General features: G+C 41.4%; 1 protein-coding gene across 2 annotated transcripts in view; it reads left to right on the forward strand.

Moving 5' to 3' along the window:
- Positions 1-517: 517 nt before the first annotated feature.
- mtmr14 (myotubularin related protein 14) overlaps positions 518-12,553 on the forward strand; it is a 37,417-nt gene continuing 25,381 nt past the window's right edge. For both annotated transcript variants that reach the window (XM_012873375.3, XM_012873376.3), the window contains exons 1-7: positions 518-1,338; positions 1,604-1,752; positions 5,637-5,745; positions 7,918-7,993; positions 9,363-9,423; positions 9,657-9,779; positions 10,748-10,821. In XM_012873375.3, coding sequence (XP_012728829.2) covers positions 1,204-1,338; positions 1,604-1,752; positions 5,637-5,745; positions 7,918-7,993; positions 9,363-9,423; positions 9,657-9,779; positions 10,748-10,821 — 727 coding nt within the window. In that variant the 5' untranslated portion in view covers positions 518-1,203. The remainder of the gene's footprint in view (positions 1,339-1,603; positions 1,753-5,636; positions 5,746-7,917; positions 7,994-9,362; positions 9,424-9,656; positions 9,780-10,747; positions 10,822-12,553) is intronic.

Raw genomic sequence — 12,553 nt, forward strand, 5'->3', positions numbered from 1 at the left:
TTTGAATCTTCTTTTTAAATGTTTGGTCTTTTGAACGCTATAGGGGAAAAAACTGTAACTGTTGTTCATTGTTTGTTTGTCTTTTTTTATGTGTACTCTTAGTGACCAAAAATAAATTTCACCACAGTGACAATAAAGTATTTTAATCTTATTTTATTATTATTTTCCTTTATGCCTGACACCATTGGCTTCACTTTATTTATATCAACATCTGTGCCTCAAACATGTACACCGTGTTAATTTTCTCTGTTGATTATATGCCATATGGTTTTGTACAAATGTTCAACGTTTAATTAAAAAGTCTTTGAATAAGGAGAACAGGCAGCCTTCATGAAGCGGCTGGAAGAAGAAATGGAGACGTTTAAAAGACGATTGCTGCCAGACTGTTGTTATTTTTGGAATTATCGGTTTTAATAAAGATAAAGACATTTATTAGGTTGCTTCTTTCGACTCAAAACCAGTATGTGGCGTCGTTTACCAGGATGGCGTCATTTACGTCTGGGGTGAAAGCGGAAACAAGCGTGACGTAATTCGGTCAACTTCCTGTTTATCACAAGTTGTGTGCAACTCGGAGCTCTGGGCTGTCCCACAGGAGCTGTCGGTCACATTAACGCCTGTCGGGTTACGTTCCTCCCTCTGGGGGCAATTTGGTTCGATTCTGGTCGCCGTGGTGGGACTTTTTAGGGAGGTATGGGGACGGAGCACCGTGCCAGCTGAAGCGGGCCCACAACGATCCCGAAGATTTCCTGATTTCAGCTCACCTGAGTTCAGAAAACAGCTCCGGAGGAACGGCTCGAACTGGCGGTCCGGTTCTTCTCCAGAAATACAAACCAAAGCAAGCAGAAAAGCCAGCACCGGTGTGGAGAAGCGGTGAATGATTTCAGTGAATATCACTCGCCTTATGCGGGACCTGAGCTAGCTCGGTAGCCCACCGCGGTACCACCGGCAGGTCGCTGTTGCTCCTTCCGGGGCACCGGCAGCCAGCAGCCCGCCAGCGGCGTGTGTTTTCGTGGGGTGGAGCTGCTCGCCGCTGCCGTGAATTCAGGGCGACCTCCCGGCTCTGGCCCCCTCAAGCGGGCAGTCAGGAAAAAGCTCGCCGGGAAGGGATGGCCTGGTCGGTCTCCCCGTTCCAAAGGACACGGTTCTGCGGTGTTTGAAGGAGGACGAGTGCGGCTGGAGGCTGCCACCAGGGCTCAAGACACCATGATGGCCGCCTCCCCCTCCGCGGCCCGCGGCTTCACGGTCCCGGGGCTGTCTGTCCGAAAGAGCCAGCACATAGCGGACCTGATAGATCTGTTCTCCAAGACCCAGTATAGAGCAAAGGAAGTCACTCCTCGGGTAACATGTTCAAAACTAGCGACAGTTTCTGAAAAAACACACCGATCCCTAAAATGTCAACTGTTCTTTATGCACCTAATATTAGCGCAACGTCATCATAGTGTGACGTGATAGAAAATAGAATAAACGAAATGTGAAGAGCAACACAAGTAGTTACTGGCCTAAAGTTGGGTGCTGCTGCCAGAACATTGATGTAACAAGTGGTGCTGATGTTCCTGACTAAAACAGTTTCTACATGAGTTTAACTGACTTGTCCCCCCTTCAGGTGGAGATGATAGAGAAGCGATGCCTGGAACTTTTTGCCAGAGATTACAAGTACAGCATCATCTATAATTCTAACGGAGAAGTCTGCGGCCACTACCCCCGTCAGATAGTTTTCCTTGAGTACGAGTCTCCAGAAGTGGACAGAGACAGGTACGTCCCCTCAGCTCGCTTCAACCCTTCTGCCATCCAAAGTCCAACCAGCGCCACTGATGTACCTCTGCTCTAAGCATGTAAACCTTTCCAGTGATGCAGGTTGCAAAGGTCAGCTTATGTCTCGGAAATCTCTGAGCTGATAAAAGAGGCAGCAGGAGGAAGTGACAGCTTTGTCACATGAGACTTTATTGCTGCAGAAACAGGAAACCAGAAGCAGTGATTCAGTAGTAGATCATTCTTTCTTACTACTGATTGTTGCAGAGGGAGGGTTGAATCTTCTTCCTACAAATACAGCATGTAGTCTCTGCCAACAGGTTTATTATGTGCACAGAGAAGTTCACATTTGAATTAAAGTCAGTGGAGTTACAGGCACCCAAAACACTAACGAAGCCAAAAGGTCTGTTGGTATAAATTCTTCATGATGAATGGAGTGTAAAGCTATGCAGTTTACAGAAACTCCAATTGAAATTTGACTTTTATTTAGAGAATAGAACTTTTATCACTTTAGGACTTATTACTGGGAAAATGGAAAAATATATTTATATAAATCTTTTTATTTATTTACCGGATTTAGTGAATTACACATTTGTTTTAAGAAATGTCATAGATATTTCAAACTAGTCCACACTGTATTTGGGAGTAATATGCGCATTGTTTCTACATGTTAATTTTGAAAGAAAGCTTTGTTTATTTACTTTGTACAGCATAATCGCAGTACAAATAGGAGGGTAATGTGTGTTTTGTTGCTTATTTCTATCAGAATGCATTTTATTGGCCAAGTTTGTGGGGACAAACAAGGAATTTGACTGCGGAATCCAACGCACATCCCAAACCCTGAAATATAATGGAATTTTTTTTTGTAAACTTTGCTGCTTTACATATTTCAGGCACTTTATATTTCATGTTCTTATATCCAAATGAGGGGTGACGGTTTCTCTGTGGGGCGGCTCTGCCTAGCCAGCTTCCGCTGAAGTGGCGGTGGGTGTACCGCTACGCTGAATGACTGGGAAGCCATGGGTGCGGAAAAGTCTCCAGCATCTCTGCTGGCTGCTAACTGTTCCTTAATGGAGAAGGGTCTCATGAAATGTCCCATGGCTCCTATCGAATCTCTTTGGGGAAAGGAGGGACATTAAGCAGAACTCTCTGAGCTGATTGGGTGACGTGATACCTAGTGCCCGCCAACCAAATGTTGGTTTTAGCCAATCATGGTATCAAATAAAAATGTAAGCAGCAGGCATCATGAGAAACAACAAGTTTACGGTGATCAAGGCACTTCTTGCTGTTCTTCTTTCAAAGATGAAATTGATTCTTATAAAACAGACATGCTAGCAGCAGATATGTGTGTGTCCTTCTGTGCTGCCATGTTTATGTTGGTTCGGCTGTGGGCTCGGCAGCTCTTGTCAGCCGCAACGTACAATTTTTTTGACTTCCTTTTCTGACCTCATATTTATCTCAAGTTGTCTTTAGGGCTAAGCATGCTTACATTTGTAAATATAATGCGTTCCTGTTGAGAGGAGTTTAATACAGTCTCTTAAAAATCAACAATAATGATGCTGATAAAATTAAAAGAAACAAAGCTCTGGTATCGAAATAGTATTGGTATTGGAAGATGTCCAAATTCTGGTATCTGGATCAGTTCGGAAATCAAAAAATGTGGACCGGTGCCTCCCTAAGGTGCAATTCATTGAGAATGGGTGAAATCCTCCTCGCTCCATCCTGAGTAAGTTGTTTCACTCCATGAAGCCCTAACCAGACCAGAAAACTCCGCCACTCATTTAACAACATGAAATAAAATGAGCCTGAAATAAAAACACTTATCAAATTTTAAAGTCCCTGAAAATGTAAAGTAGCTTTACTAAATGAAAGTGTCATTAAAAAAATCTGTTATCACAAAATAAGCTAAAATATAATTTTTTAAAACATATATTTGTTTTATTTCATGGGAACAGTTATTTATTTGGAGTATTTATTAATAATTTATTAGTAACAGTATTTAATTTTGAATGAAACAGCTCTCCATAAAGAACAGGGGCAGGATGTAAATGCTTCCTTAAACATTTAGAGTAGGTCTATGGGCTATACCAAACATGTTCATTATTTTTTTCTCAGATAATGAGATATCTCTCCAGTTTCATGTATTTAGAACTAATTTAAAATGCGCTGTTCTTATCTTATGCAAATAAACTGTAGCTGGCCAGCAGTTTTACTGACTATAAACTCAAAGTTTAAACATGGACTTTATACACGTGAAAATGGCTGCCAGCAGATGCATAGTGGTACAGCTGTATGTCTTTGACCTAGAGTCGGACCCAGAAGCAGAGCTTCCTTTGCAACCAGCAAGGATCAGCTCAAAACAAAGTAATGAATTCATACATACCATAATATCACAGGACAGGTCCCCGTCTGTGGTGACAAACCAGCGCTCTTTTATGTTTTGTCTTTTAAAGGCATCCGATACTCGGCCCTCCTTTAACAGGAACACAACCAGCTACTGTATGTTATTATATGCAACATGCTAACTCGCTCTGTCTGCCCGTACTAACGCTCTACACACAAAACCTTAAATCGTTCATCAAATGCTGGTCATCTAAAACTGAGTTTCCCCAGAAATCGGGGACGTCTGTTGGGGTAACCCTAGGCTATAAGTAGCGTTAGCTTGTGCTAAATGACAGATCATGTTCTTGTGAACAAAAACACATGGGACAAATCATTGAATACTTAAATCTCCATCAGCTGCAGATTTCTAGGTAGCAGTGCCAACTAGGACTATTGTGAAATGGGAGGAGCTCTGGCTGGTTGCTATGTGAGGGGCTGGGCTCAGCTGGGGTTGCTAGGTTAGGCAACATTGCCCGTGCCTATTGTGACATAATAATCGGGAGGTTTTTGAAATGGCTCATTATTAGACACCAACAAAACATTTATTTATTGGCAAAAAGATCTAGATTTTTTTTTTTTTTTAGCTTTTGTACTGTTTCTACATGCAGTAGACCCAAATGGACGTGCAAAAAGGTGATTTTTCATAATAGGTCACATTTAGCACCGGAACTGTGTGGCAATTTAAATATTAAAATGTTGAGGGGGGGTGGCTTGCCTTGTCTAAAGCTCCTGTCAGTAACGCTAACAGCAGTACAGCCAGCTACCATAATGATTGGTGTTGCGCGCAGTATTTTGTTCTCGATCATAAATTGTTAAAATCGGGGCCATTTTTCCAGGGACAGCTTTTGCACTGTATTTAGTTTGTCAATTTTCTGGCTCTTCTTGTGTAACGAGACCATACGCCTTGGAAATACCTGATGCAAGAGTTCACTCCTATTTACACTTAAAAACGAGAACGGAAGCGATGAGTCTAGACCAATGTGCCAGTAAAACCTTTTCTCATCCAGGCTTTATAGTAGAAAGAGAAGAATAACAAACAATCAAACAAATGGAAATTATTGAGCTCATTTGGATTTATCATGTGATTAATTGATTTATTTCTTAAACAAGGTTTTACAATCAATCAAATGGGGCACTGGAAGCCCATGTCAGTGGTATGTGGTCACTGCTACATTACTGTACGGGTAATTCAACACAAATTCATATCCAAATGGATGGAATCCAATTCTGTCTAAATTCAGCTCATCTAAATCCAATGCATTCCAGTACAATCCACTTACACACAGATCAAATCAGCTGACATAGTAAAAAGACGGTTGGTGTGTGTGGGCATGTCTAGCTATAGTTGTGTGGACAAAAACCTGGTTAGGTTTAGGTCTGAGGTTAGGTATGTACTGGTAATAGTTAGGTTTAGGGTCAGGGTTAAGCTGTTGAAAGGAACGGAAAATTAAAGGAAGTCAGCGCAAAGTCCTCACAATGATAGTAAGACCAATGTGTGTGTCTAGGTTTGAGAGCACTGTGCAGATCACCAAGCTGCAGGACCTAGTGAACCGAAGCAAAATGGCTCGCTGCAGAGGGAGATTCGTATGTCCTGTCATCCTTTATAATGGCAAGGTGAGTCTTTATATACTGTGCCGCTCTTGTGCATATTTTAAATCTTCATCTGCAATTTATCGTTAGAAAGGAAAAGTTTACATTTCCATCCAGAAATGCTTGAGAATACTGAGGTTTTGTCCCATGTCCTTTAAGACTTAAAGGTTTTTGCTAACTAATCATAAAGAAAGCACCGGTGTTGAAAGAGTCAGTAGTTACTCTTCGTGTATTCATTTTCTGATTTATTCTTCCTTTTCATATTCATTAATTTAAATTCAATTATTCATCTATTCTAATTCTGATATTAGTGTATGTACTAAAATATCTGTTTTTTGCAATGCTGTTGTAAAAGAACAGTTAATCTGTGGTATTCTTAGAAAACCTGAAAGGAGTTTGTTGGAAAACCTTTCCACATTTTGTCACTGTGCTACCACAAATTGTGTTTTACAGAAAATAATTAGTTTTGTTTTTTTTAACATGTACAAATGTGAGAGTTCTGGTGCACTTTTGTATTTAGGCCCGTTTTATAAAGTCTACTACGACCAGCTGCCTCAGACTCACCCGGTTGGAACCTGCTTTAATCTCTCAGGACAAATGCAGCTGTAGAAATGTGTGGTGTGTAATTATTGTCAGCCCCCCAAGTCTATAGAGGCACCTTCATCGTGGTTGCAGCTACAGTATGTTGCTTTGTCTCGATCAGTATTGCACATTGTTTTATTGCAAAATGGCTCAAGCTTAGACTTACTGATTCAGACTTTTTCAAGTCTTAACAGATATTCTCAGTTGGATCTGGGTTTGAACTTTGACTAGGCCATCTCAAGTTGGATATCCACCCCAGTCTCAGGTCTGTCCTGCATTTAGCTCCATGCATCTTACCAGCTTTCCCTTCCATGCATCACCATGTTGCTGTGTTCATTGTGAAGTTTTATACCACTTAAAGCATTTTTTAGTCTGAACTTTAGTCTCACCTGAGCAGAGCCCCATGTTCCATATGTTTGTGTTCCCGACATAGCTGGTGGCCAGTTCACAGGACTTGGGGACACTTTTGGTTAGAGGCCAGATTTGTGTATTGCAGAACTAATACTGTAAATACATTATCCTACCTAGACAGGGGATCTCTGCAGCTCCTCCAGAGTTACCAGGGGCCTCGTGGCTGCTTCTCTAATTAATTCTCTGCTTGTCCATCCTTTCCATGTTCAGATGATGCCTTGAAGAGAACTCTGGGATATGTTCAAAACTTGGAGATTGTTTTAGAACTTAACCCTCCTTTAAACTTGTCCATAACATTCTCCATGACCTATCTGCTGTTTTCCTTGGTCTTTGTGATGCTCTTTGTTCTCTAATGTTCTCAGAAACCTCTGAGTATTCAGAGGTTTTCTGCAGTAGACTGCTGTGAGAGGGATCAAAGTCAGACCTACTCAGAGCGAAACCCGTTGAAGAGTAAATTCCCGGCTTAAACAACTGTAACTCAGTTTGAAGAAATGATACCAAAAATATTTTACACCTTATCGGTTTAGCAGGAGACATAGCCTTAGCTATCACACTGCAAAAAGGGACCTCAAAGTAAGTCAAATTTGATTGAAATTAGCATATTTTTTACTTCATTTGAGCAGCTAAATAAGACTATTTGCCAATGGAATTAGTATTTTTACCCCTAAAATAAGACAAATAGATATCTTGCCCTTGAAATAAGATGATGGAGATAAATTGTTCTTATTTTAAGTGCAACAATCTTATTCCATTGGCAAATAGTCTTGTTTAGCTGCTCAAATCAAGAAAAAATACACAAATTTCAAGAAAATTTGACTTACTTTGAGTTCCCTTTTTGCAGTGCAGTTTTTCCTAAAACAAATGCCTCACTGTGTAGCTGCTTTGCTCAGCGCCTGCAGATTCATAATCTAACAGAAACGTCTGACATTAACAGTGATGGTGGACAGTATCTCTCTCTTTGCCTCACGGAGAAAACTAGTCAGGATTATGATTTTCATAAACACTCTGTGTACTCTCTGGGGCTCTGCTGACAGGCTGCTGGTAGAGATGCTTGTAGCTGTGTTACTTTTTCCAGTAACATTGAAGGAAAACAATGTTGTTTCTACCAAAATGTTGCTCTGTTGGTTATGAGGTTTAATGCAAACGTTAGATTTGCTGCAGCTGCTGTGCATCTGCGTCTGTAATGGGTTGTCTTCCATACAGCACATCTGCCGGTCAGCCACTCTGGCAGGTTGGGGGGAGCTGTATGGACGTACAGGCTACAACTACATCTTCTCAGGTAAGAACAAACCTTTTTACATAGCTAGTAAAATAGGGGAAGTTAGGTTGCCAGAGGCTTTTGGTAAATTTTTTTAGCTGTGAATTGTTCGAGCAGCTGTTACACTGAAACGTCAGGTTCTCATAACCACTAAAAGTTGCCTTCTTTCCGAAACCTCCTCCTAGCAGGTACCTACGTGTAGCTTAGGAACATGTGAACAAAACATCTTCCGATCAGCCATCGGATATGTGCTGTCGGCACATATCCGACCCTAGAAAGCCACTGCACATAAGCATGCACAACGAGACGCCCCCATCCCCAAGGAGATCACAGCATTCAGTAATTGTACATGTTCACAGTTCAGCTGGACGGAAATATTTGAGAGAAGGAAGAAGTCTGAGACCGACTGAGTGCTCAAGAATATCTGCAGCACTCCTATATCTACATCTACTCTCCTGATTAGCAGCAGGAGTAACTCTCTTACTGCTGGTGCAAGTATACAAAATAGCCCAAGTGTTTCATGCCCTGTCCCTGACACACAGCAATACAGCAGATTACAGACTGAAATGTGGAGAGAGACAAAAACAACTAATAAAAAGAGATAAAGAGAGAAGATGGATAAAAAGTGAAAGACCAAATTCCTAGGAGCAACTTTCCATAGTCTTTCTACAGCAAACTCAGGCCAGGAACGTTTCAGGAGCATTGTGGCCCTTCTGAGCAACGATTCATTTCTGAGATTTTGACCAACGCTGTTGAACTTTCCTCAGTCCAACAGAAACTGATTGGGGATCAGGTGCTGCTCCACAGCAGTGACACGGTCAAATCGAATCATGGCTCCACACTTGGCTTCATCTTACAACGGTCCAAACCACAGTAGCAGTAATTCATCTGGCAACTACATTCATTTAAATTCCATCCTGTGAAAAATGTAAGTGACAAGTTTATGAAGCAGAATAATCCACCACCAGGAATGGACGTGGTGGAGTAATAGAAACCAGACGTCCTGACGTGTGTGCTGCTGATTCTGTGTGGTAGAGCCATTACTTGAGCCAGGCCTGTTCAGACTAACAGCAGTTCACTCAGATTGTTGTTTGAACCAGCTGGTTCTTCATTAAAGGGTGGAGGCACCAGTCGCGTCCTTCCAGATACTGGTACTTTGATTAGAACGTTGGTTGGAGATAGGACAACATATGCAGGGCAGAGAATGAAGTTGTTCAGCTAAAAGAATCTGAAATGCTTTAAAATACAGACTTTACATAAGAAAGAAAATGAGCAAAAGGCCAGCCAGTGATCAGGGCTCATTTCTCATTCTTCAGTTTGATGTAATGAGAAGTCTTCCCGACTTTGCTTCCTTGCTCTCAGCATCCGACCCTTCCTGCTATGTTTGCAGGGGGCAGTGATGACACCTGGACAGAGCCGGAGGAGGTTCCAGAGGATGACAGTGCAGTCAGGTGATGAAGGCTGTAGAAATGTGAAATATTAGACGCTCTGCTGTGTTTAACTTCTGTCTATCCAACAATAGTTCTTCTCAGAGCAGTGGTTTAACACTTTGCTTTGACAATCCTTTATAAATGTACAGCTTTTATGGATCAAATGTACACGAACCATTACATTGTGTTACATTACCCAACCTGCTTTGGAGAGGTCTTGCATCATCAACAGCTGTTGTTTCCCCTGCTGACAGGAACGGGGACTCCCAACTCTTTGACAAAGTGCGCGGTCACGACATTAAACTGCTTCGCTATCTCTCAGTACGCTACATCTGTGACCTGATGGTGGAGAACAAGAAGGTTAAGTTTGGCCTAAAGTAAGCTATTACCTCAGGATCTAATGCCTGTAGTTTCACTTTATACGTCTTGTGGATGTTTATTTTGTTTGATTAGCCATACATATTATCATGTTTACTTTGTTTTAGTATGGCTCAATAGTTTGTCTTGTATTTATAGATAATCTCGTGTGGTTAAGACCTGAATGGAACACTGAACTTTGGAAATTTAGGATTATTGTTTCAGCTGCACTTGGCACAGCAGCCGCTCCTCTATAGATGATAGAGAGTGCATCTGAGCTCTGCTAACAGTACAGCTCATATGATACAGACAGACACGGAGCCGCTGCAGCCAATACAGTCTCACTTTGCCTGGAATAAATTGTTTGCATAGTGAAACATGTGTTTTGCACCATCTGAATGCTAGTTCTGTAAGCTATTTGCATGCAAACAGGCCTTGATTGTTAACCTAGCTTGACAGAACGCTGCTGCCCGCGTCCTCACTAAGAAAGGAGAGTGCATCACCCCAGTTCTGAAGTGCTTACATTGGCTTACTTTAAAATAATCCTGTTAGTCTATAAATCACTGAATGTCTTAGCACCAAAATATATGTTGTCAGAGTATCGACCCTCCAGAACACTCAGGTCTTCTGGCTCAAATCTACTCTGCATACCTGGAACCAGAACCAAACATGGAGAAGCAGCATTTAGTTTTTATGCTGCACTTATCTGGAGCAAACTCCCAGAAGACTGTAAAAGTGGTGAAACCCTGAGTTCCTTTTAAAAGTTGCCTTTGAATGTTAATGTTCAATTCAAATGGTTGTAGTTCACTGAAACTTAATCAGATTAAGTTTGTAGTCCAATTTATCTTGACCCACTGCTACTATTCCACTGCAATGTGCTTTCATTTGTATGTTTTCTAATTTTCTCTTCATGTTCAGCACTTTGTTGAAGCATGGTGTTTTCAGGGATCCCAACTGTTGTTTTGTACCTGTTCTAATTTTTCTGCAGTGTGACGTCATCTGAGAAGGTGGACAAGGCCCAGCGTTATGCAGATTTCACCTTGCTCTCCGTGCCTTACCCGGGTAAAGAAAAATTATTCATTATTTTGTGGTGGGGGAGGGGGGGGGAGATTATGAAGCTGTACTTGTAAGCTGAATTTTTTTTTTTTTTTTTTTTTTTACCTTGCCCCTTTCTTCCAATTTGCATTTGACTTGATAATCATTTTAAAAAGTGTGTGAATACACAACCCATTTAATAACTTTATTATTATTTACAAGTTAATATATCACTGTGGAGCAGTGGGTAGCGCTGTTGCCTTGCAGCAAGAAGGTTCTGGGTTCAAATCCAACCCTGGGTCTTTCTGCATGGAGTTTGCATGTTCTCCCTGTGCATGCGTGGGTTCTCTCCGGGTACTCTGCCTTCCTCCCACAGTCCAGAAACATGACTGTTAGGTTAATTGGTGTCTCTAAATTCTCCTTAGGTGTGAGTGTGTGCGTGAATGGTAGTTTGTCCTGTCTGTCTCTGTGTTGCCCTGCGACAGACTGGCGACCTGTCCAGGTGTACCCTGCCTCTTGCCCAGTGAACGCTGGAAATAGGCACCAGCACCCCCGCGACCCCATGAGGGATTAAGCGAATCAGAAAATGGATGGATGGATGGATATATTACATATATTAACTCTATTCACTAGGCGAAACACATTATATAGATTAATTACAGATAGACTGATGTTTTCAAGCCTTTATTCGTGTTAATCAGGATTTTTCTGCTTACAGCCATAGGAACATGACATTTAAGATTAGAATTTTAGATCAGACCAATAAAAATCATTGTTAATACAGAAATTTAATAAAAAATATGTTTAATATCTGCTCATGGACCGCGGAACACATTTGAAATTGGTCGGGCCCATCAGGCAATACTCACAATACCACTACCCATCACATATGCACGCGCCCGCATACACATAAAACACCAGCATCCCCTTGATCACGCAACTGATTTGCGTCACATGACACAAGACAAGCCAATCCATTTAGACACCAGAATTTATTGCTTTCTCATAGGCTGTGGTCCCTGAGCATGATAAATGTGTCTGCCATGTTATAATTAAAATCGGCACCAAATTTTTATTTAACTTTTTTTCTGACGTTCCAGCAAACACGCCCCGGATTTATTCCCACTTACAATCATTATATTACAGCTAACACAATATTTACAGAATAATAATACTTTAAAAAGAAAAGTTAAACTCACCCCTGCTCTAAATATTCCCGAAAAAGTGTCTCCGTCTGTCATTATGCTGGATGAAGTCCTATCCTCAAAGCATCCACTGTGGTCAAAAGATCCCTGTGTGTGTGTGTGTGTGTGTGTGTGTGTGTGTGTGTGTGTGTGTGTGTGTGTGTGTGTGTGTGGGCGCACATCAAGCTATTTAGTCTTTTCTGGGTCATTGTTGATCTCAGATAGGTCTTGATACGACGGAGGGACGAGAAACACCTCTCAGCACTTGCAGTGGACACAGCCTTAAAGCTAGCTAAGCTAACGAAGCAAACGAAGTAGACGAAGTAGCGGCAGTCATAAGCAGCGCAGAGGTGGCTTGCAATTGTGTGGGAAAACTTTTGTTTACATCACATGACACAATCGGCCAATACATTTTTAGATGGGATGATTTATCGCTTTCTCATTGGAGAATGATGCTGCTGCCATAGACTACTGTGCATTTGAAAAAATAGCTATTGAATAATTTAATTTTATTTATATATATTATTTTACATGTTTGATCATCAAAAGTAGGCAGGGCCGCGGCCCTACCGGTT

The sequence above is a fragment of the Fundulus heteroclitus genome, chromosome 20 (assembly GCF_011125445.2).
Source record: "Fundulus heteroclitus isolate FHET01 chromosome 20, MU-UCD_Fhet_4.1, whole genome shotgun sequence".
NCBI classification, from domain to species: Eukaryota; Metazoa; Chordata; class Actinopteri; order Cyprinodontiformes; family Fundulidae; genus Fundulus; species Fundulus heteroclitus.